The 21,343-nt window shown below is 48.8% G+C and overlaps 3 protein-coding genes across 12 annotated transcripts; 2 read left to right on the plus strand and 1 right to left on the minus strand.

The window, feature by feature from the left end:
- Positions 1–79: 79 nt before the first annotated feature.
- SRSF2 (serine and arginine rich splicing factor 2) lies at positions 80–4,774 on the plus strand. Of its 7 annotated transcripts, XR_005953045.1 has the most exons (6): positions 80–230; positions 366–774; positions 1,311–1,621; positions 1,977–2,080; positions 2,737–2,846; positions 3,357–4,774. XR_005953045.1 is itself a non-coding variant. In XM_041409619.1 (4 exons), exons 2-3 carry the CDS (start codon positions 413–415, stop codon positions 1,612–1,614), a joined length of 666 nt encoding a protein of 221 aa, XP_041265553.1. In that variant the 5' UTR covers positions 80–230; positions 366–412; the 3' UTR covers positions 1,615–1,621; positions 2,737–4,774. The 7 variants fall into 7 exon arrangements, 2 of the variants coding, with proteins under 2 accessions (XP_041265553.1, XP_041265554.1); XR_005953041.1 differs by having other exon boundaries at positions 2,737–4,774; XR_005953044.1 differs by lacking the exon at positions 1,977–2,080.
- Positions 4,599–6,652, minus strand: METTL23 (methyltransferase like 23). Of its 3 annotated transcripts, none has more exons than XM_041409618.1 (5): positions 6,144–6,652; positions 6,042–6,064; positions 5,636–5,873; positions 5,219–5,303; positions 4,599–4,928 (listed from the first exon to the last, which is right to left on the minus strand). In XM_041409618.1, the coding sequence occupies exons 3-5, from the start codon at positions 5,754–5,756 to the stop codon at positions 4,727–4,729; spliced, it is 408 nt and encodes a 135-aa protein (XP_041265552.1). In that variant the 5' UTR covers positions 5,757–5,873; positions 6,042–6,064; positions 6,144–6,652; the 3' UTR covers positions 4,599–4,726. The 3 variants fall into 3 exon arrangements, with proteins under 3 accessions (XP_041265552.1, XP_041265550.1, XP_041265551.1); XM_041409616.1 differs by having other exon boundaries at positions 5,960–6,064; positions 6,144–6,357; XM_041409617.1 differs by having other exon boundaries at positions 6,042–6,357.
- Positions 6,572–20,952, plus strand: JMJD6 (jumonji domain containing 6, arginine demethylase and lysine hydroxylase). Of its 2 annotated transcripts, XM_041409607.1 has the most exons (8): positions 6,572–7,010; positions 7,720–8,108; positions 10,945–11,231; positions 12,492–12,627; positions 12,745–12,883; positions 13,515–13,642; positions 14,425–14,504; positions 15,245–20,952. In XM_041409607.1, exons 1-7 carry the CDS (start codon positions 6,882–6,884, stop codon positions 14,474–14,476), a joined length of 1,260 nt encoding a protein of 419 aa, XP_041265541.1. In that variant the 5' UTR covers positions 6,572–6,881; the 3' UTR covers positions 14,477–14,504; positions 15,245–20,952. The 2 variants fall into 2 exon arrangements, with proteins under 2 accessions (XP_041265541.1, XP_041265542.1); XM_041409608.1 differs by lacking the exon at positions 14,425–14,504 and having other exon boundaries at positions 6,575–7,010.
- The last annotated feature ends 391 nt before the right edge of the window (positions 20,953–21,343 follow it).

Here is a 21,343-nt window from a genome sequence, read left to right on the forward strand (position 1 = left end):
CGCGCTCCCTCCGGGACCACCTCGGGAAAAAGTAGGAAAAAGGGATCGGGGGTCGCTCCCGCGGCGCCGCGGGCGGGGCGGTGCCGCGTTTCCTTCCGGGGCGCCGCCGGCCATTTTGTGGCGTTAAGCCGCGCGCGCGGGCGGTTCCCTCTCATTTCCTCGTCGCGGCGGGACGGGGCGGCCGCTCCTGGCGCTTCGCTCCGGCCTCGGGCCGCCCCTCGGACCCTGAGGTGGGTGCTGCTCCCTGCGGACCCCGCGGCTTTCCCCTATGCGCTGTAGCTCTCCTCCTTTTCGGACTCGCCCTGCGGCGTGAGGCGCGTCGCCCTCAGGGCCGCGCCGGCTGCTGACCCCCTTGAACCCCTCAGGTTTATTCTCTTCGTCCGCCGCCGCCCCTCAGGGGCTCCTGCTCACCATGAGCTACGGCCGCCCGCCGCCCGATGTGGAGGGCATGACGTCCCTCAAGGTGGACAACCTGACGTACCGCACCTCCCCGGACACCCTCCGGAGGGTCTTTGAGAAATACGGCCGCGTGGGCGACGTCTACATCCCGCGGGACCGCTACACCAAGGAGAGCCGCGGCTTCGCCTTCGTGCGCTTCCACGACAAGCGGGACGCGGAGGACGCGATGGACGCGATGGACGGGGCGGTGCTGGACGGCCGGGAGCTGCGCGTGCAGATGGCCCGCTACGGCCGCCCGCCCGACTCGCACCACAGCCGCCGCGGGCCGCCGCCCCGCCGGTACAGCAGCAGCGGCTACGGCCGCCGCAGCCGCAGGTGAGCGCCGCGGAACGGGCAGCGCAGTTTGGGCAGTAAATGAGATGAACGGTGCGCCTGTGCAATGGGAGCCGTTTGTTTTCATGTTGGTTGCCTAGAGAGGTAGTGAGGTCTGTTGCTGAGTGGTGGGGACACAGAGTTGAGCCATGCGCTCTAGGCCGATCTTCCTTAAGCAGAGGGGTTGGACCGGATGACCCGCTGTTGCCCCTTCCGACCGGACCGATTGTGGGATTCTGTGTCCTTTCCCCAGTGAGTTTCGTGGCGGGGCTGGGAAGAGGAAGTGGGGGTTTGCTAGAGGTTTGCTAGCAGAGGCACGTGGAGTTCCCTCGGAGTGGAAGGGTTTCGCCCTGTAGTAGGTTTAGCCCCCGGCCACTCGCTCTGAACAATGGCGCTCTCGTAACACTCACTTTCTTGCCCACGTGCGTCCTGTTCCGCCTTCCGTGTCCCGCAGCACTCGCGCCAGTCCGTGTGTCACCCGTGAGCAACTTCTAAGCGTCTTTTCTTTTTTTTTTTTTTATCCTCCTGGTGTGTTTTAGCCCTAGAAGACGCCGTCGCAGCCGATCTAGAAGCAGGAGCCGCTCTAGGTCCCGCAGTCGGTCCCGCTACAGTCGATCCAAATCCCGGTCTCGCACACGCTCTCGGTCTCGCTCCACCTCCAAGTCCAGGTCTGCCAGGAGATCCAAGTCAAAGTCCTCATCTGTCTCCAGATCCCGCTCCAGGTCAAGATCCCGGTCCAGATCTAGAAGCCCTCCCCCTGCCTCAAAGAGGGAATCCAACTCTAGATCCAGGTCTAAGAGCCCTCCTAAGTCTCCGGAAGAAGAAGGAGCTGTATCCTCCTAGGAACATGGTAATGTACCTCGGGATCAGCACAGGATGCATGTTACTTTATTAGAGCACTTAGGCGGGGTGTTGGGTAGTGCTTGGAGCATTAATAGCCTGAACCAAGTGAATCCTAGTGGGGCACATTGTTAGTTGTTGGTTTTGGTTTTTTTTTTCTTGAGCAGTGATTTTTTGGTTATTGATTTAGGGAAATAATTACTGAAGGGTTTTCTACGGAGGAATTTTTTTTTTTAAACAGAGAAAATGTTTTATTGCAAGATTAATGCCTTGGTTTTAATAAAATATTGTATGAGACGCAACCTATGATGAAAATGACTATTTCTTACTGTATTTATCCAACATCTGCATTTTCCCCTTTAAAGCTGCGGTCTCCTGTTTGCTAAAAGAATATTGGCCAGTATTGCAGATTTTAACTGATTTGGCTGATCCTCCAGGGACCAGTTTCTGTGGGCGTGTGTTGGAGCAGGTTTGTCTTACACTGTTAAAGATACACTATCCTTTTAGAACGAAGATCGGTTCAGTGGCCGTTGTACTGACTGGAGGTAATAACTGTCCTAGAAAAGTGGTAAATTCCTTGCAACGAGAAAACCACGGAAACTAGTTTTTCCTCAAGTCGACATCTTGAAGAGGCATCTAAGGATACACCGGGTGGGGAAAGGATAGTGTGTCTTTAACCCTTCAAACTGTTTGGTCCTGTTTTTTAAAAGGAAAGGGCCTGAGCTAGCTCTGGATTTAGATAATTGTAGCAAAATTAGTCACATTTTCAGTTCTGATTGCTAATTAGAGCTTAGTTAAGTCTTTATGAAGAATTACTAGTTTTGTAACTTTTATAGAACTCTGAATAATTGAGTGGTGAACAGGCTGAATTGAAGTTAATGGTGGCTTGATCTACAGCCTGGTGCTTATTCTCCTTTGTAACTAAATATTTTGACCAAACATTACATTTGGCCTCTGAAGTAAAGCAACACACACGGGGGGGTGGTGGAACACTGTGGAAATTCCTAAAACTTAATTAAATTAGTCAAAGCCAGTTGAAACACAACTAGAAGTATCCCTGAAGTCATCCACACCCAAAATGGACAAGGTAGAAACCTGGCTGAACTTTTCTCTCTTCAAACCTAGATGCTTCAGCTAAATGAGAACCCAGATAAAGGACGCCTTTGGGGGGAAAAGATCGCTTGAGTCTTCAGCCCGTTGGAGAGACCCTGGCCGAGCAACCAGCTGTTGAAAAGGTTATTTTGTAACATTTTGTCTAACTTTTTACTTGTTTAAGTTGCGCCTCAAGTGGCAGATTTTACATTTTATGTGCCATTTTGTTGCTGTTATTCAAATTTCTTGTAATTTAGTGAAGTGAACGACTACCGATTTCAATATTGGCTTGGATATTTGAGGTAAAACTTCATTTTTGTTTATGTAGTGCTGACTTCTATTGGAAATTAAAATCGATGGTAACTTGCTGCCTCCAGTTTCATACTGAGGAATCATGCAGCCATTATATGCTGATAGCTAACTGTCAAAAAGTACTCTCAATTTTATTTTGATTCCTTAAATAAGTCCACAAAACTTCAACTTGGAACTTACTGTAAATGCTTTTTTTTTTAAAGAAAGAAAAACTTTGACTTAAAATAAGATTCCTCAAATTCAAATTGGTAGAAATCTTTTCAGGTGACAGTTGATATTTGCAAGGATTGTTTTATCAGACTCAATTCTAATCTCTTCTCTTATGTATTTTTGTGCACTAGGCGCAGTTGTGTAGCAGTTGAGTAATGCTGGTTAGCTGTTAAGGTGGCGTGTTGCAGTGCAGAGTGCTTGGCTGTTTCCTGTTGTCTCCTGATTGCTCCTGTGTAACGATGCCTTGTCGTGCAGAAACAAATGGCTGTCCAGTTAATTAAAATGCCTGACAACTGCACTTCCAGTCACCCGGGCCTTGCGTAAAAAAAATGGAGCATACAGTGAGCACATCTAGCTGATGATATACACACCTTATTTTTTCCAGAATGGTAAAACTTACCAACCTACATATATGAACTTACATATGAGAATTGTAATGTTAAGCAAAGAATGGTTCATTCCTTTGTAAGTACTGATTGGTGTATCTTTTGCTTAAGACATTCTGTACTATACCCACTGTCTCTGTAGTTAATATTAAACATTTTTTTCCGTGTTAACTTTTCTCAACTTAATGTCTTGGGTCAGCTTATTTTTAGCTTGAAAAGATTTCTGCAATTATACTGTCAATGTTTAACTTCTATATAGTAACTAAATGCATTCTACTGCTTATAAATTTTATCCACTGGGGTTGCTTTGAAATTACTGTGGGCAAACTTTAATTAGCATTGTTACTAACCCAGTGTTGCGTGGCAGGTGGTAACACAGCAGGCCACGAACACACACCCATCCTGGGCTGGTGTTGTGGGAGGTCCACACTGAGCAGTACTAATAATTGCATTGCTGTGTGCTTGCCCTGGCTCACCAGGCTGCTGCTTGACAGGGGCTGATCTTTACAGTGATGATTTCTCTTGATTTGGTACCAAACGACTTGTAATTCAAACATCCTGTGTCAAGGGTTATTGTAATGCCTTGTGTTATCTTATGCATGTATGTTAAATGGGAATGGAAACATCTGAACACTGGCAGTATGGCTTTGTTGAGGATTAAAAGTACTTTTCTACAAACTGAGGAGTTGGTATGTTCTAGGTTAGCGCAGTCTCCACACACTCATTTACCAACAGAGGGGCTGGCTTTTGTATGTGGAACTTTGGGAAGGATTCTCAGTCCTGGGAAAGGAATCCTATGGGAATGTTTTGGTTTTTTTATTTTAAAAGAGTGCCGTTACCTTTTCATAGCTGAAGCTGTGGATTTAGGTTGGATCTGGTGGATTTCCAGGTTAAACTATGTTGTGTAGTGGCTCACATGATGGAATTGAGGCTCTGAACTATTTCATGGACTTGGGGGAGGAACACAAATTTCTCAAAAGCCATAGCTGGAAAACCAAACAGCTTTATTTTTACACTGCATGTTTTAGGAATTGCTGCTTCCCCAAAATATCCATGAGGTTTGCTGTAACCAGGACTGTTCTCTGCAGCTCTGTGCTACAGTGAACAGCTGAGTATCACGTTGTACTGAAATCTGAAGTGGAATAAAGTGACGTGCCCTCTGACCGTGCTGGTGAGATGATCATCATTTCAACTGTGTGTCTTCCTGGCATAGAGGAGCTGGCCAAGTGCTCTTTGTCTGCACCAAAGGAGTGCAGGGGAACGTGGATGCTCTTCAGCTTCCATTTGTGGAGCAGAGCCTCGATAGACCAGTCAGCACTGAGGGGAGGAAAAGGAGTGCAAACCTAACCAGGGTTATCACTGCTACAGTAACTCAAGCAGGCTGTCACCAAACTAGTACAACACAGCCAGGTTTCTGTCAGTTTTTTACCTAACTGCAAATTGGTGGTCTTCGGATAATTTTCAGATTTTGTTACCGGCCAAATAGCAGCCTGACTCACAATAAAGAGCTTTTCTGAGTCAGAGTGCTGCTGCCACAGAGGAGTTGATGCTCGCCTGCAGCTGAGACAGGAGTTAAAGTTTGACTTTGAAATATGTAAAGATTTTACCTGCGGACTTGGTATGTTGTCCAGAATTGAGCATGTGGGTTCTTCTCCAACAAGAAGTAAATTGTAGTTAAAATGTCTTCAAAGTCTGTAGTTCAGGGAGATAAAGCAGTCTAGGATAGTTTATCCACACCTGGATTCCAGGTGTGGATAAATCTCCTGGTTGTTTGAAATGGTAATTACAAATGAATGCAAGCACGGTGTATCTGTATGAGAGACCCGAGCATGGCATGAAGGCACTCAGTTACTCACTTAATCCACTCCCACTCCCTCAGCCGCATTTATGACAGCTCTAGAGGAGAGTTACCCCAGAGCAACAAGGTCAGTAGCACAGCGTCACCTGATCTGCTGTTCCCAGCAGTACTTGGACACCAACGCCTTGCAGTCACAAACCAAAGCTACCTAAGAGCATTAACGTACCTTTGGGGTCAAAAAAAACATCTGAGCCTAGAATAATGTCTATGGGCGCAAGAGAGAGCAGCTCTGGCGACACGCGGCCCCAGGTGAGGCCGAGGACGGGCACGTGGGGCTGGCGGTTCATGAGGCAGCTGCTGCGGCAGCTCCGCAGGCACTGCGGCAGCTCCTCGCTGTCCGACAGGATCACCCGGGCACCGCACCTGGCGGCCACCACGCCGGGGAGACTCACACCGGCACCGATCTGAAACCACAGCGTGATCGCGGAGACCGCGGGCGGAGCCTGACCCGCGGGTCACGAGAGGGGAACGGGCGGGGAGCGGGCGGTACCTCCAGCACTCGCTTGCCGGGCAGGCTCCGCCTGTGCGCCCACAGGTATTGGGCCAGGACCACGGCGCAGGGCCACACGTACATGCCGTACTGCGAGTCCAGCACCTGCAAGACACGGGGCGAGGCGCTGTGCCGGGGTCCCGGGAGCTCCCGCTGTTCCCCGTGTCCCGGCTGCCCCCGGTACCTCGGGCACGCGCACGGCCAGCGCCGCCGGACCGTCCTCGAAGCGGTACCGCCGCGCCCGCCGCCGCCGCGGCTCCGCCATGGGCCAATCGCGGCCGGACACGTATTGGCGCTAGGCCGCGCCGGCCAATCGGCGCCTCCTCCCGGCGCGACGTCACGCGGAGCGCCGCCGCGGGCGCTGATGGCGATGAGGCGCTCGCCCAGCCGCGGCCTTCCCCCGGGGCCGCGGTTAAGCAGGGCCGCTCCCGCCCGCGCCGCTGCCCCGGCGGGGCGGGGCTGGCGCCTCCGCGGGCTGCTGCCCGGAGAAGGGAGGAAACCGGCCGACACGCGGTCGACCCGCCACTGTCCGGGGAGCAGCAAGCGCGGAGCGCGGGTCCGCCGCGGCAAGGGCAGCGGCGGCGGTGGGCTCCCGGGGCGGCCGCGGAACTCCGCGGCCAAGGGCGCCCGGTGCCCGCGCTGCCTCCGTGCCGCCCGCGCTGCCCTTCCTCAACATGGCGGCGCGGGGGCGCCGCTTCCCCAGCCTCCGCCAATCAGCGCCGAGGCGTGGCGGAAGCCGGGGCACAGCCGGCCAATGGGAGTGCGGCGGGGGCGGGGCCGCGGCGACAGCGGCGGCACGGGGTGAAATTTCTGGAAGGTGCGGCCGGAGCGGGGCCGGGATCGGGATCAGTGGTCGGGATCGCAATCAGAATCCGGGTCGGGCCGGGGGCCGCGGGCGGTGACGGCCCCCAGCGCCGCCGCCATGAACCACAAGAGCAAGAAACGGATCCGTGAGGCGAAGCGCAGCGCCCGGCCCGAGCTGAAGGACTCGCTGGACTGGACCCGTCACAACTACTGCGAGACGTTCCCCCTCAGCCCCACCGCCTGCAAGGTGCGTGGGCGGAGGGGAGAGAGGGGGATGAGGAATGAAAGGGTGGGAATGGGGAATGGAGAGGGGGAAATGGGGAATGGAGCGGGGCGCGACTGAGCGAGTCCTGCGGGGAACGAGGAAGAGACCTGAGGGGGCTGGGGGAGGTGGGGCGGGGGCACGACTGGGGAGCCCTGAGGGGACGGGGGTGCAGGGGGCGACTGACGGGATTGGGAAGGCCTGAGGTGAAGGGGGAGCTGCGGGATGTCTGATGGGAAGCGCGAATGGGCCCTTTCCCGAGGCTGGGGTTGCCTCGGAGCTGGCGGCAGGAGCGCTTTGGTGAGGGACGGGACTTTCTTCCCTCCACGTGGCGAGGCGTGTGGGAAGGTCGGGGCCCGCCGGGATGGAACGGGCGCCCGCATAACTCCCAGGAGCGCTTCCCGGTGTCCCGAGGGAGTGAAAGGCAGCAAGGGACGTGTCAGCAGAAAGGGCAGGGTGGCCTCTCCGCCCGGGGAGCTGCCTCGGTGCGGAGCTGTGCCAAAGGCTGGTGTGTGCAGGGAGCGGGCCAGCAGAAATGGGGCTGCAGCCTCGGGGAGCTTAAAATAACGCAGAGGCAGCTCCACAGGCGCGTGGTGTGTGGAGAAAGGGATACGTGTGAAGCACCCCCTCGAGCAAGCGCAGCCCTGTCAGTCTGTCCTAATGCCTGCCCTGCTTTCCTCCCTTGGTTTCCCAGGATAACGTGGAGAGGGCAGATGCACTCCAGTTAACAGTGGAGGAGTTTGTCGAGCGTTATGAAAAGCCTTACAAGCCCGTGGTGCTGCTGAACGCTCAGGTGGGCTGGTCTGCCCAGGAGAAGTGGACGCTGGAGCGGCTGAAACGCAAGTACAGGAACCAGAAGTTCAAATGTGGGGAGGACAATGATGGATACTCTGTGAAGATGAAGATGAAATATTACATCGAGTACATGGAAACCACGCGTGATGACAGCCCCCTGTACATCTTTGACAGCAGCTATGGAGAGCATCCCAAGCGAAGGAAACTCCTGGAGGACTACAAGGTCCCCAAATTCTTCACTGATGATCTCTTTCAGTATGCAGGGGAGAAACGAAGGCCGCCCTACAGGTAGAGTGACAGCAAGACAAAACTGGGTATTTTGCAGCTCATTGTTCCTAAATACCTGGGGTTGTCTCATAAAAAAGGGGGATATTTTAACGTCATCTCTGAAATGAGTGTACATCTGTAATCCTGTGGGAGAGAAGAGAGATTTATATCATAATTTTTCCTCCTGCCACCAGTGTTGCTACAGGTTTATGGTTTAGGGTTTTTTTTCATTCTGTTAAGTCAGTTTACATCACTTCTTAGTTACATAGTTACTGAGAGCTATAAAGATCAGTTTCTTGCTGTGTGAGCCTTCTTGTGTTCAAATTTTAAATACCTCAGGAGCAGCTCCTGGGTTTTGCACCAGTGGCTTATGTACAGTGTGGAATTTTGTTTAATTATGAGTCACTCCTTTTAAGGTAAAGATCTTAAGCTAGATTAGGATCTAATATGGGCACCAGTTCTTAGCTCCCCTTCAGATGGTTTTGAGAGAGAGCAATATTTCACATCTGTGTAGTCTTTTCAACTCTTTATTTTTGCTTCAGCTTGGAAGAGGGTGAAATGACATTTCATTCATATATTCAAATGGAACAACCTTGTATTTGGACTTCTAGATAAAAAGCCATTTTTATCTATGTTACTCTGACACTTCATAGCACTGTGAGCTCAAATTGAACCCTCCCAAGTAATTAAAGTTGTTACATTATAATTGTCAGACAATGCCTGTTGCTCTTTGAGTGACATGAGGCTGTGATGTGGTTTATTTAAATAAAATTAAGCAATAGCTCATCAGTAATGGCACTTCCCTCTGCATTCTCATGTGTCTGTAGTCCAGTTGTGCTTTTGCAGGAGTGAGGCAAGAACCTGATTCCATTTGAGATCAGTGAAGGAGGTGTTTTTACAGTGCTTTCCATAATTCTCTTCTAAGAACATACAGCACTGTGGTCAAACACAAAACCACACGGGATGTAGTAGAAACTGAATGCATTTAATGACCTGGAGATCATTTACCCGAGTTAGAGGTGAATGAGAGAGTCTGGTTGTGACTCATTTATTTTGCTGTCTGTGTCCCCCACACCCTCCCCACCTACAGGCACATGCTGAGCTCCTTGCCCTTTATCTTGGTATCCAACTCCTTGTGTTTTGTTCTGGAAAATGTGGGTATTTTTCAGGTTGGTGAGGTTTTTTGAGAGCTGAATGATGCACGAGAGCACAGTAATGTCTCCTGGAGTCAGAGGGTTCATCTAGGTACAGAAATGAGTGTGCAGTGCATTTAGAGCATAATTGAAAATCTGACATGAAGTGGTACTAATTGTATGAGGAGGATACGACCTCTGCAGTTTGATCTCTGGATTGAGAGGTGTGTGACAGTGTGTAGACCTTAAAAGAATAATTGGTGCTGTTTAGCACATTTTTATTGTCGTTGTTCCTCTTTAAAATAAAGGCAGTAATTTCTGGAAGCCATTTACTGAAGCAGCTATTTTAATTTGAGGAAGGTGGCTGGGGTTTGTTTTCAGATTGGATTTAGGAGTTGTGAAGTTTTTAATGGTAAATTTGATGTCTTGGGGCAAACTGTGTTTTGTTCATTGTAAATTAAGTACTTGGAGGAAGGTGCTGCTAAATGACAGTGTTGCTAAATAAGGGTTTTAAAACCTGTGTGTGTAGATTCAGGTTATTGTCAGAAAAAGGGTATTGAGCAGTGCATCTGTCTGTATCAGACAAACCTTTGTGTATAATTTCTGATTTCTTAACAAAAGCCTTGACTGTTCTACCTGTAGTGTAATCAGCTTTCTAAGCATAATATGAATCTAAAGAGTGAATTGGCAATAGAAATGACAAACACCTGCTTATTTACAGCTCCTTTGTGAAGCAGGAAGAAATCAGCTTGATGATCAAACTTTACTATCCTACAATTGATGCTGGCCAATGATCCTTCAAAACCAGTTTGATTTACACCTGTACTGGAAAGGGGAGGTGGAGAACTTGCTGTATATCTGAAGCTTTGCATTCCTCTTGCTGGGCATCACCCTCCTGTCACTACACCATGAAGGGATTGTGTTGGTGCTTTAGTGTCTGCACTCTCTTGCTGCTAGTTAAACAATTTTTGTCATTTTTTTCCTCTTGGTGCCTGGTATGAAGTCACCTCACACTGCTTTTTCTGGTGTGGTTGGTCTTACTGCTCTGTTCCAGGGAAAATAAGCAGTTGAAGATGCTGCTGCAGTTAAACATGTACAGCAGATAAAGTTCTCCACTGGGAGAAATAAACCTTGTAAATGGGCAGTGGGAATATAAACCTCAAATCCTGAATGGTCACTGGAGAATAAGCTCCATGTAGTTAAGTGTTGGAATGAAAAGCCTCTTGTGAGTGAACAGAAGGCGAAGAGAGAAGCCAGGGTTGTGTAACTTGCTCTGTTCCTTGTTGTTGCCTTTTGTTCCTCATTGTTCTGCAGTTCTGATGTGTTTGAGCAGCAAATTCTAAAAAACCATAGGAGAATCCCCCTGCCTAGGAACAATCCCAACACAGGCAGTTGGAACTTAATCATGCTCATAAACTTTGAAATAGTGATTTTATTTGAGAACTGTTTTAAACAAAATACAGCTATGACACGTGAAAAGTCATCTTCACTTACTTATCCCACAGTCATTCCTGTCCCAATTCATATAGGATTTTAGGTTAAACTCCTGTTAAATCCTTTTGCTGCAGTGTGAACTTAACAAAATCAAGACTGTAAATGAAGGAACTGTAGTTAATTTAATTTCTAACTGAATGTGCAATGAGCTGCTATAATTGTCTGCCTAACATGAAGAAAGGGAGCTACCTGCCTGCTCTGTGACAAAGCACTTCTCCCCCCCCATGCAGGTGGTTTGTGATGGGCCCACCTCGTTCTGGAACAGGAATTCACATCGATCCCTTGGGAACCAGTGCATGGAATGCCTTAGTGCAGGGACATAAGCGTTGGTGCCTGTTCCCAACCAGCACTCCCAGAGAGCTGATCAAAGTGACACGGGAAGAGGGGGGCAACCAGCAGGACGAGGCCATCACCTGGTTCAATGTCATCTATCCTCGGACACAGCTTCCCACCTGGCCCCCTGAGTTCAAACCCCTGGAAGTCTTACAGAAACCAGGAGAGACAGTCTTTGTGCCAGGTATGTGCAGATTTCTGCAGGAAGGAAATCTGGGAGGAAAAAAAAGCATATTTGTAACATTCCTATTCAGTTTGTAACATTTCAGCTTTCTTATGTGGCCCATTTCTTACAAAACAAATTGAACTCATTTTGAGATTATTCAGTTACTTCCTGAATGTCACAAAATGTGTATGACCTGTGGCATAGGATTGCATGTGATACAGATGGCAAAACAAGTGGGATTTAAATTGCAGCATCACAGGAATGTAATCTGAACTAAATTGCAGTAGTAGAAAGCTGTCAGGGCATAAAATAATGGCATAAAATAATAGAGGTGTTTGAGCCCCAGTAACTCTTAGACAAAAATGTTTCAATTTGTACATGCTGGAGCAAATTCATGGCTGAATTTTGCATGTGAATGTTTCTTAGCTGTGGGAAATGAACTACTTAAAGGCACTGACACCTTCCACCCACCTCTCTGTGCTTATGCTTCATCTTGCATTTGAAATCAAAAGCTAAATAAAGCTTTGCTGAAGATGCCCTTCCCTCTGAGTGGCTGCACACTGTGTGCCCATTGTAAGTGGGGGTGAAGTGGGTTCACTACCAGACCCTGACCCCTGAATCTTGCATCATTTATGTGCAGCACAGCCCATAGTTTCTGTCTGACATTGCTTGTCTCTAACATCCAGCTGACTTGGTGTCTGAAGGGTGCCTTGTGATTGTCTTGGCACTTATTAGTGACTCCTGAGTGTACCTTCTGTTGAGAGTTTGTAGCTGTCGGGTTCCATTAAACTGTTCCCTCAGTCTTTTCTGAGCCTCTAAGTGGGTTGTAAGAACTCCACTATTTTTATCCCCTGTGGAAAAACAATTTTGTGTCTATGTTTAAATGAAAGGTTAGTCTGTAGTCATAAGAACCTTGCAAAATCAGCGTGGAAAGTGCTCTCCAGCTGAACAGAAAGGGCTCTGTGCAGTCTGGGTTACAATGGCTGCTGCTGTTAAATAAACTGTCAGCAGCCAGCCTGGTGCTGTCAGGTCACATCTTCAGTCCTGGGTGTGAGCTGGGTAATTTGGTCAGAGCATGGAGCTGCCTTCTGTAACAAGAACCTGTCAGGCACTGGGGTGAAAGCTGGAATAAGACAGGAAAGATGATGAGTTGGAAAACACTTCTGGGTTTGGGAGATAAGTCCAGTTCCACCTGCACTGTGGGAAAGGTGTTCTTGGCTGTTCTTGAACTTGCTCTCTGCCATGCAGCCACCAATGGTCACTGCTGTTGTGTTTTAGGTGGCTGGTGGCACGTAGTCCTCAATCTTGACACGACTATTGCCATCACACAAAACTTTGCCAGCTGTACCAACTTCCCAGTGGTGTGGCACAAGACAGTGAGAGGGAGACCTAAACTGTCACGGAAATGGTACAGGTAAGAGATTCAGTAGCTTCCTTTGTGTATTCTCCATTGAAAACAAGACCTAAAAATATTCATTAATGTGCAGTGTTACAATTCAAAGGCTAACCCTGAAATTTCATCTGTATTTAGGATCCTAAAGCAGGAGCATCCTGAATTGGCAGCCTTGGCTGATTCAGTTGACCTGCAGGAATCTACTGGTATTGCTTCTGACAGTTCTAGTGATTCTTCCAGTTCATCAAGTTCCAGCTCCTCCGACTCTGATTCAGAGGTAATGCTTTTTACTGCAATAGGTGATCCATATTCTGCATTTACAGTGTTTTTCCATACCTGATCATGTGCTTTCATCCTGAGATTCATGCCATATGGAATAAATTAATGGAAAGCAGTTAAACCAATCTACATGGTGGAGGAGCCTGTGATCTTGGCAGGTTCTGTTTGCTGAAGCTTCCCTTTGCATTGCTAAATGGATTCAATCTGTTTGATCCATGTCTATATTATATATGAATCTGTCACTCATTTAGCTTGTGGAAAATAGCTGCAAAGTGAATGTTCTAAAAATTGGGAGAGGGGGAAAAATATCCAAAACAGGTCAGTTATGGCACAAGACTCTTGCAACGCCTAAATCCTTCAGAAGCCAAAGTCTTCTCTTGGAAGATGGGGTCCTTCTAGGGACCAAAAGAAGCACATTCACTGTCATTCCTCAAGTCACCTTTAGCCAGTGATGAAATCCAAAAACACTTCTGTTACTGACTTTCAAATGCTTAATTTAAAATTTCCTTGATGTGTCTAGCCTAAAACAGCACTCAGGTTGCTGAGCTCAAAGACCTCACGGTGAATTGCCCAGCACAGACAGTTGCTGAGGTTCCTCTGAATTGTGCTTTCATCTTTCCATGCTGCAGTGTGACTCTGGCTCTGAGACAGAGGGGATGATGCACCGCAGGAAAAAGCGGAGGACGTGCGGAATGATGGGGAACGGGGACACAACTTCCCAGGACGACTGCGTGAGCAAAGAGCGCAGCTCCTCCAGGTGACCCCGGGCAGCTGCTGGTTTTAAACAAGCACAGCACAACACAGGGGAAAGCTGGCACACTTCAGATAGGGGATTCCTCAGGAGAGAGGGATGGAGAGCAAGGGACATAAAGCAGTATCTTCCCTCCGTGAATTATTTTAATTGTTCCAAACAGAAAACTAAGATTATTGATGTTTTTTTTTTTTTAATCAGGGGTTTTATTTAATAAACGGTCTTATTACTTTTCCTAGTTGTCTCTTTTAATAGATGAAAGGATTTGATTTTATCTTTGTTTAATGAGAGAGGTGGGATGTTTAAACTGCTCTTCAGAGAGCACAAATGAATAGTGAACAGTTAAAGATGAAAAATGATCAGGCAGCACTCAGATTTCAGTGTCTTGTTCAAACAAAAAACCTTCAAGTAGTTGTATGGTTTCTCTTACTGCTGCCTGGACCATTTCAATTTGTTCCACTGCTTTATCTGTTAAAGGCAAGATTCATCTTAAATTCCAAATGTCTGTGTTTACATTTTAAATAAATAAATAAATACATACATAAATATTGAGCAAGTTTCAGTCAGTGTGGAAGGAGACAACATTAATATTGCAAAATCAAGGATAGATATGCTTAGGATAAAATTGCTGAGGAAAGCAGTTCCCTGGACAGGCCAGCTTAAAAAGAGTGGAACACTGGGAATCTGGGAGTATACTACAGGGAAGAACTTAAACATTCTTTGCTAAATGAAGCATTTTTCTCATATAGCAGAGGCTTGCCAAAAATTCTTAAGCAAATTCCTTGCAGCTTGGTTAACCAGTGCTGCTGGATTGGCTGCCTGCCTGCATTAGAGTGCTGACCAGCTCTTGAGCTCTTGGATGCTCCAGGTTTGCCATGGATGCAAGTGCTGTGGTGGCTTAGTGTGTGGCTTGCTAAAGAAGGTGTGCAGCAGTAATTTACCTGAGGAAGTCCATATTCCAGCATGATTCCTGCCTGACTCCCTAGTGTGAGGACTGCCTGAAGGCCTGTGTGCTCCTGTAGATTGCTCTCTTGTTTCCAGCAGTTGCTCATAACTGAATACAATTGAATTACAAGTACAGAGCATCATTAAAGGTTGGGGAGAACTTTACTGACTGCTTATTTTGCCCTGGGGGTTTCCACAGTTTGCTTGTTATGACATTGTCAAATCTCATTTTGGCAGCCAGTGTGACTTCAGGCAGGGAATGAGCAGCAGGAAGGAACAAACATTTAATGCAGTCCCTGGTTTAAAAAGAAAGCTGCAAAAATGCAGATCACGATGCAGATCTGTTCTTCTGAAAAACCCATGCACTTTTAAATTATTTGCCATTCAAATTTTGAAATGAATACCCTAAATATTGAAAATTAGCACCTTGCTTTCTGGGTTTCACTGTTCTGCCACCCATATGTTGATTGTTTCACTCTGTGAGGGTGGGTGGGCGTTCTATTCCAGTTGTGTGATGGCTTAATTGCTAGAAATGCTTCCAGACATGAAATCTTAACCCTGCTTGTACAATACTGGAGGAAGAATAAGACTGAGATTAATCTGCATGCTGGGATCTTGTGCCCTGATTCAAGGGGAATGCTTAAAGGTACCTTTTTTTGACAGGATTAGGGAATCTTGTGGAGGCCGCAGCTACCCCTGAGGGATAACGCCACCTACCCAGAGGCAGCTGCTGATGGAAGCTCTGTTAGCAGCCAGCCAGCTCTGTTCTACTCCCTTCTGCTTCTATTTCTCACACTCCTTAAGTTTTTGTTACTCTTCCTCGATGCAGACATCTTCGTTACGTGCTGTCCAAGGTTGGTTCCCTGTAGGGGAACGCCCCGGCTGCGTCCTTTGTGCAATGCTTTGTCCCCTCTGCGCCCCGGGTGAGTGCGCTGTACCCCAGCTGTGGGGAAGGACATTTCATGGGTCACAGAACTGGCAAGGAAGGCAACGGTCAGTTTTTAAAGAACTCTTTTTAAAACCAGCAGGTAAATGTAAAAACCTGCCTTGCTTTGACACTGTCATATGTTTACATGTTGTCCTGTACACTTGAGGAAAGGAACACCAGCCCTTTTGGCCTATCGGAGCGACTGGTGGATCTCAAACCAGAATTTTGGGAAGGACAAGGAGGAAGTGAGCTTCTGCAAGAACTGAGCTGTGAAAAAGCGAGTCCTTGGATCTTACCCTGCTGCAGGAGAACATTGCTGTCAGGGCTGGCACTCCCAAGTGTGTGTCTCATAAAATCCTGGAATACAGGCACCTGGAAAGAACCCATCAGGATCACTGAGTTCAACTCCTGGCCCTGCACAGAAACCAAGAACCCCACCCTGTGCCCAAGAGCACTGTTCAAACACTTCATGAACTCAGACAGGCTCAGTGCTGTGACCATTGCCCTGGGGAGCCTGTTCCAGTGCCCAGCCACCCTCAGGGTGAAAAACATTTTTGTGATATCCAACCTAAACCTTTCCTCACTCAGCTCCAGGTGTTTCCTTGAGTCCTGTCACTGGTCACAAGAGTGAAGAGATCAGTACCTGCCCCTCTGCTGTCCTTCATGAAGATGCTGAAGACCCAGATGAGGTCTGACCTCAGTTTCCTCCAGGCTGAACAGACCAGGTGACCTCAGCCACTCCTCGTGCAGCTTCCCCTCCAGACTCTTCACCATCTTCATGCCTCCTTTGGACACTCTCCAATGGCTTAATGTCTGTTAGATGTTGTGGTTCCCAAAACTGCTCCCAGCACTGAAGGTGAGGCCGCCCCAGTGCAGAGCAGAGCAGGACAATCCCGTCCCTTTCTTGGCTGGTGGTGCTGGGACTGGTGCCCCCAGGACATGGTTTGCCCTCTGGGCTCCAGGGCACTGCTGACTCAGATCTGGTTTGCCACCAACCCCCAGGTCCTTTTCCACAGCTCTGCTCTCCAGCCTCTCATTCCCCAGTCTGTCCACACAACCAGGAGTGCCCAGACCCCAGTGCAGAATCCAGCCCTTGCCCTTGATAAACTCCACATGGTTGATGATTGCCCATCTCTAATTTGTTGAGGCCTCTCTACCCTTGAGGGAGTTGACAATTCCTCCCAATTTAGTGTTTTTGGCAAACTTAATATTCCTTCTGGTCCTGTGTCCGAGTCATTAATGAGGATGTTGAAGAGCACAGGGATGAGGATGAAACCCTGCAGAACCCCACTAGTGACCAGTGCCAGCCTCGTGTCACTGCAGTCACTGTCACCCTCTGTGTCCAACCTGAGAGCCAGTTGCTCACCCATCGTGTGACATGGTTAACCAGCTGTGGGCTGGACAGTTTGTCCAGAAGGTCACTGGGAGAGACAATATCCAAAGTTTTGCTGAAGTCCAAAAGGTAACATGTGCTGCCTTTCCTAGATCAATGAGGTGGGTCTCCCTGTCACAGAAGGAGAGCAGATCCAACAAGCAGGACTTTCCCTTTGTGAAGGTGGCTGGTTGGGTGTGACTGGTGCCTGCATTGTCCTCCAGGTGTTTTTCAGTACTTCCCAGAATAATCTCTTCCATGATTTGGGTGGGCACTGGAGTGAGACTGACAGGCCTGTGGTTTCCAGGGTCCTCCTTGCTGATGTTGAAAACTGGGACATTTGCCAGCTTCCAGTCAGCTGGAACCCCTCCGGATTCCCAAAACTGCTCAAAAATCATTGAGAGGTTTTGCAATGACATCAGCAGCATCTTGAGGATCCTCAGATGAATGCCATGAGGCCCCATGGATTTGTAGGCATCCATGTGGAGCAGCAGATCCTCCTGCTTTGGGGTCAGCTGGGAGTTGGACATTCCCACAGTCACAGTCCTCCAGCTCAAGGCACTGAGACACCCTTGGTCCATCAGATGTGCTGAAGACAGGCAAAGAAACATTCAACACCTCTGCCATGTCCATGTCTGTGTTTGTGAGGAGACCATCCTCATCCTGGAATGGGCCAGTGTTATTCCTAATTTGCTTTTTGCCATTAATATATTTGAAAAAACTATTTTTTATTTCCCTTACAGTTCTGGTCAGTTTTGTCTGCAGTTGAGCTTTGGCCACATGAATTTTCTCCTTACAGTGGCAGCAGCATTTCTGTGATCTTCCCATGTCGCCTGGCCTTGCTTCCACTGGGCAAACACCTTCCTTTTTCATCTTATTTCCAAGAGAAGATCCCTGTTCAGCCAAGGAAGGGAAGGTGGTGTGAATGCCCCAAGCACTGAAGCAACTTCAGCAGAGGTGACCACCAACCTGAAGGATCTTTTGTGGTCTGAGTCTGCGTGCTCCATGCACACACCTGAGGTGCAACACCTGAACCAGCAACAGCCCATCTACTTCCACTCTGTGTCTGTCAGGGTGACAGGTAACAAAGCTGCACTAGCACCTTGTGATGGGAAGCTCAGTGGAGCAGGAGAATCCTGGAATTTCTTGCACAGCAAAAAACTGTGGCAGGAAAAAGCATTTGCCAGTACTTCCAATCCTTCAGGTGTGATGTTTGGCACAAGGCAACTGCTGACAAAGTCTGACTCTGGCAGGATCACATTTGCTGGGCTTGGAACACCAAACAGTTCTGGGGCTGTGGGCTCACTCAGGCCAGTGCAGTTCACATCCCCAAATGGCTTTTCTTTGAGGTTATGTGTTCAGAGCTTTCTGAAAGTTGCAGTGCCAATTTTAAAGGACTGAGGAGGAGGACATGTTGTTGTTTTATGCTTTTTAAAAATGCAGTGTGTTGTTTAAGTCTGTGTAGATGCATTTGTTTTATGCCAGGTAAAGCTCTTGTCCCCAAGGGATCTTTTGGAGCTGCTGGTTTGTTGTATTAGCAGGGGCTTGTGCTGGTGGTGTCTCTGTGTGGCTGAAGGTGCTGCCAGGAAATCTGAATTTCCCATGGGCTGCTTCAGTGGGTGCTCTTCTGAGCCCTAGGAGGTGGGTACAGAACTCACTTCAGCCATTTTTTGGGAGAGGAAACTTGACAGCAGAAGTGCTGTGCATGTAGTAAACACAGCAATGCCCAGGCACTGATGAAAGAGCAAATTAAAGAGAGATTAAAGCCTCAACTGTGATTTTCTTAAATGTGTTTGGTTTGGTGGAACCTGGAGTGTTGCTTTTCTGTGCTCTCTGATCCATTTTTAACCTTGTCTGTTCCTTATTTAAACACTCCTGGGCCATACCCTTTTGTACAAAGGAATCCTAAATATGTTTGTGGGGATCTCTGTTTTTGAGTCTTTTGTGCCAGTAAGAGCAGTGTGGTGGTGGGGAAATGGAGAGGGGGAAGGTTTATTGACACATTCTTTAGCTGTCCAGACTCCCAAATTTCCTGTGATAGGTAGCCAGGCATAAACAAGAACACTTATTCTGTAGCCACTGCAGATTCTTCAGCAAGATCACTTTAAAAAATCCTCCAGCTTCTCCAACTCTTGGCATTTCTGGCCAAGGCTGAACAGCTTGGGAGCCTGCACAGTCTGTGTGTGTCCTCTCAGAGATGCCTGCAGCTGCTGCCTTTTGGAATCATGTGGGGCCTGGAGAGGTGAAGGCTCTCAATACTCAGCTCTGTCATGGTGAGAGGAGTCTTTGGAGAGCTGTCCCTTCCTCTCTGGTGGCTGGGCAGCACCTCAGTGAGGTGCAGCTGCCTTTGGCACGTGTGGTTCAGTTTGCACAGTCTAAAATCTAATGTGAAAGCCTGATTGCTGTGCTGGGAAGGCCACAGCTCTGCCTCTAGAAGCACAGTGGGAAGATGCAGTGTGCAGAGCATTCCTCCATGCCTGTGAGCTCTTCCATAGTGTGAAATAAAGCAATTCCAGGGGAAGCCTGTGCTGGTGTGACACCCCTCACAGAAAAGCAGCGTGTTTACAACAGACAGCAGACATCATGGTACCAGCAACCCTCTCCTGACTGCTCCACAGGGCACTTCCTGCTGTGAAACAGTGTCTGTGCAGGCTTACCTGGGAATCAGGACCCTGGCATCTCCAGTTCTTCCACTTCTGGCTTTTGCCTGAGCCACTTTGGTGAGTCTTTGAGCAGTGATAAAATCCCTACCTCGCAGGGCTGCTGTGAGGCTGGGCTGCAATTGCTGTGTAAGATGCTTTGAAGCCATCCACCCACAAAACATGTTCCATTCATCCTGAGCAGCCTGAGACTTCTGAGCCTGGTGGGAGCTTTTTGTAGCAGAAAACATTGGGGATGTTGTTCAACACTCTTGGCCACATGGTGTTCTGTGCTGGCCCTTCCAGAATTGCTGTGTGGTACTTAAATTGTAGCAGAACAAAACTTGCTGTTTTCACCAGGGTTCAGCTGTTGCTGTTCCATGGCCTGCTCTAAACAGGAGGTCTTGCTAGAGCAGGATCTGGTTTTAAATAGGACTAGATTCAATTTTCTCATCAGGGAGTCAGCTTCTCTGGCCTTAGAGGAATGGGGGGAGCTGGTGTTTCCCAGGCCCTCACTTGAGGCTGGGTGAGGGAGGAACAGTTAAAAACTGTGCTCCCTTTGTGCCTCACTCCATGCTTGTGGGGAGCTGGCTGGGCAGAGTGGGCTCTGTGCTCTCATTTCTCCAGGCTTGTGCTTCTTGGGACGTCCTTGCCTCTTGTTCCAGCCCTGCTGCCTTTGTACTCCAGAGGCCCTGGATGCAGCTGGTCCAGCACCCTGTGGACCCCTCGTTTCCTTGAGCCCCAGAGCAGCAGCACAGCTCTGCCTCGCTTCTCTGGGGGCTGCCCTGTTCCCCAGGGATGGGCAGAGAGCCTCAGGCTGGGTGTCACTGTCACAGTCCTGCCTGCTATGGGATTTGGGAGCTCTGCCTGTGCTTTAGAGCCTGGTGACAGACACAGGCTGGGAGAGTTCAGGAGGAAATGATCCAACACTCCATCAGAACCACAAATGTGGACACGAGGCACCAGTGCCAGCACCTGCTCCTGCACAAGTGCTGTGGGGGAGCAGGTGACACCGAGGAGCCTCTGGCAGAGCTTCCTCCCCTTTCAAGCTGCTGTGTGCTGGCTCCAGCTTGTCTTCTCAGTTACATCAAACCTCTCCAAATGCTTCAAGGAAAGACAGCAGCCTCTTTCATAGTTAACCTCCACTCTCCTCCCTGAGTCCCCAGCCACTGTGGGCTGGGAAGTGAGACTGTTGGCTGGATCCAGTCTGGAATGCCTCTGTGGGCACATTGTAACTGGGAGGTTTTTGGCATCCCCCTTGCATAGGGGGGAAGGAAAGTGTTACCCATTGGTGTGACAGTCCCACTGTCAGCTCCAAGCCCTGCCACTGCCCTTAGCTGCTTTTATCACCCATCCAGCAGAGCTGGGATGTCTTGTTCGGATGATTGTGGTTTTGCTTTTTATTTTAAATAAAATCAATTATTTTGCATTAGCCTGTCATTTTCTTTCATACTGTGATCTGAAAAAACCTTACAGGTGTGCACCTCTGTCTCCCAAAGTGCTAAATGTGGCTCTGGGGATGCTTGAGGGTTTGCCCATCTGTGCTGGGGTGTGGTTTGGAAGCTGCTGGGGTTGCACTGGCTCTGGGAGGTGAGTTTTGTTGGTAGCTTTGTTAGCAGACTGTCCCACCTGCTCTTTGGCCCTGCCCTGGCCTCTCCAGGCTGTGTCACAGGAGGTTTCTGTGTTGTGTTTCTGGTGCTGCCTCGCACTGCCAAGAGGGAGTTTCATCTTCCAGATGTCCTGTGCTGCTTTGGGATGGCCACCATGGTGATCAGAGGGATGGAGCACATCTCCCATGAGGAAAGGCTGAGAGAAATGGGATT

Source organism: Onychostruthus taczanowskii, unplaced genomic scaffold, assembly GCF_017590055.1.
Source record: "Onychostruthus taczanowskii isolate IOZ18803 unplaced genomic scaffold, ASM1759005v1 scaffold30, whole genome shotgun sequence".
Taxonomy (NCBI): Eukaryota; Metazoa; Chordata; class Aves; order Passeriformes; family Passeridae; genus Onychostruthus; species Onychostruthus taczanowskii.

Excerpts from the sequence above, each read along its gene's own strand:
- SRSF2 (XM_041409619.1), top strand. The coding sequence starts at position 413 with ATGAGCTACGGCCGCCCGCCGCCCGATGTGGAGGGCATGACGTCCCTC. Across the intron at positions 775-1,310 it reads TACGGCCGCCGCAGCCGCAG|CCCTAGAAGACGCCGTCGCA; the intron begins GTGAGCGCCGCG and ends GGTGTGTTTTAG.
- METTL23 (XM_041409616.1), bottom strand. The coding sequence starts at position 6,224 with ATGGCGGAGCCGCGGCGGCGGCGGGCGCGGCGGTACCGCTTCGAGGAC. Across the intron at positions 6,065-6,143 it reads TGGCCGTGCGCGTGCCCGAG|GTGCTGGACTCGCAGTACGG; the intron begins GTACCGGGGGCA and ends CGTGTCTTGCAG. Across the intron at positions 4,929-5,218 it reads ACAACATACCAAGTCCGCAG|TGCTGACTGGTCTATCGAGG; the intron begins GTAAAATCTTTA and ends TCCTCCCCTCAG.
- JMJD6 (XM_041409607.1), top strand. The coding sequence starts at position 6,882 with ATGAACCACAAGAGCAAGAAACGGATCCGTGAGGCGAAGCGCAGCGCC. Across the intron at positions 11,232-12,491 it reads AGAGACAGTCTTTGTGCCAG|GTGGCTGGTGGCACGTAGTC; the intron begins GTATGTGCAGAT and ends GTTGTGTTTTAG. Across the intron at positions 12,884-13,514 it reads CCTCCGACTCTGATTCAGAG|TGTGACTCTGGCTCTGAGAC; the intron begins GTAATGCTTTTT and ends TCCATGCTGCAG.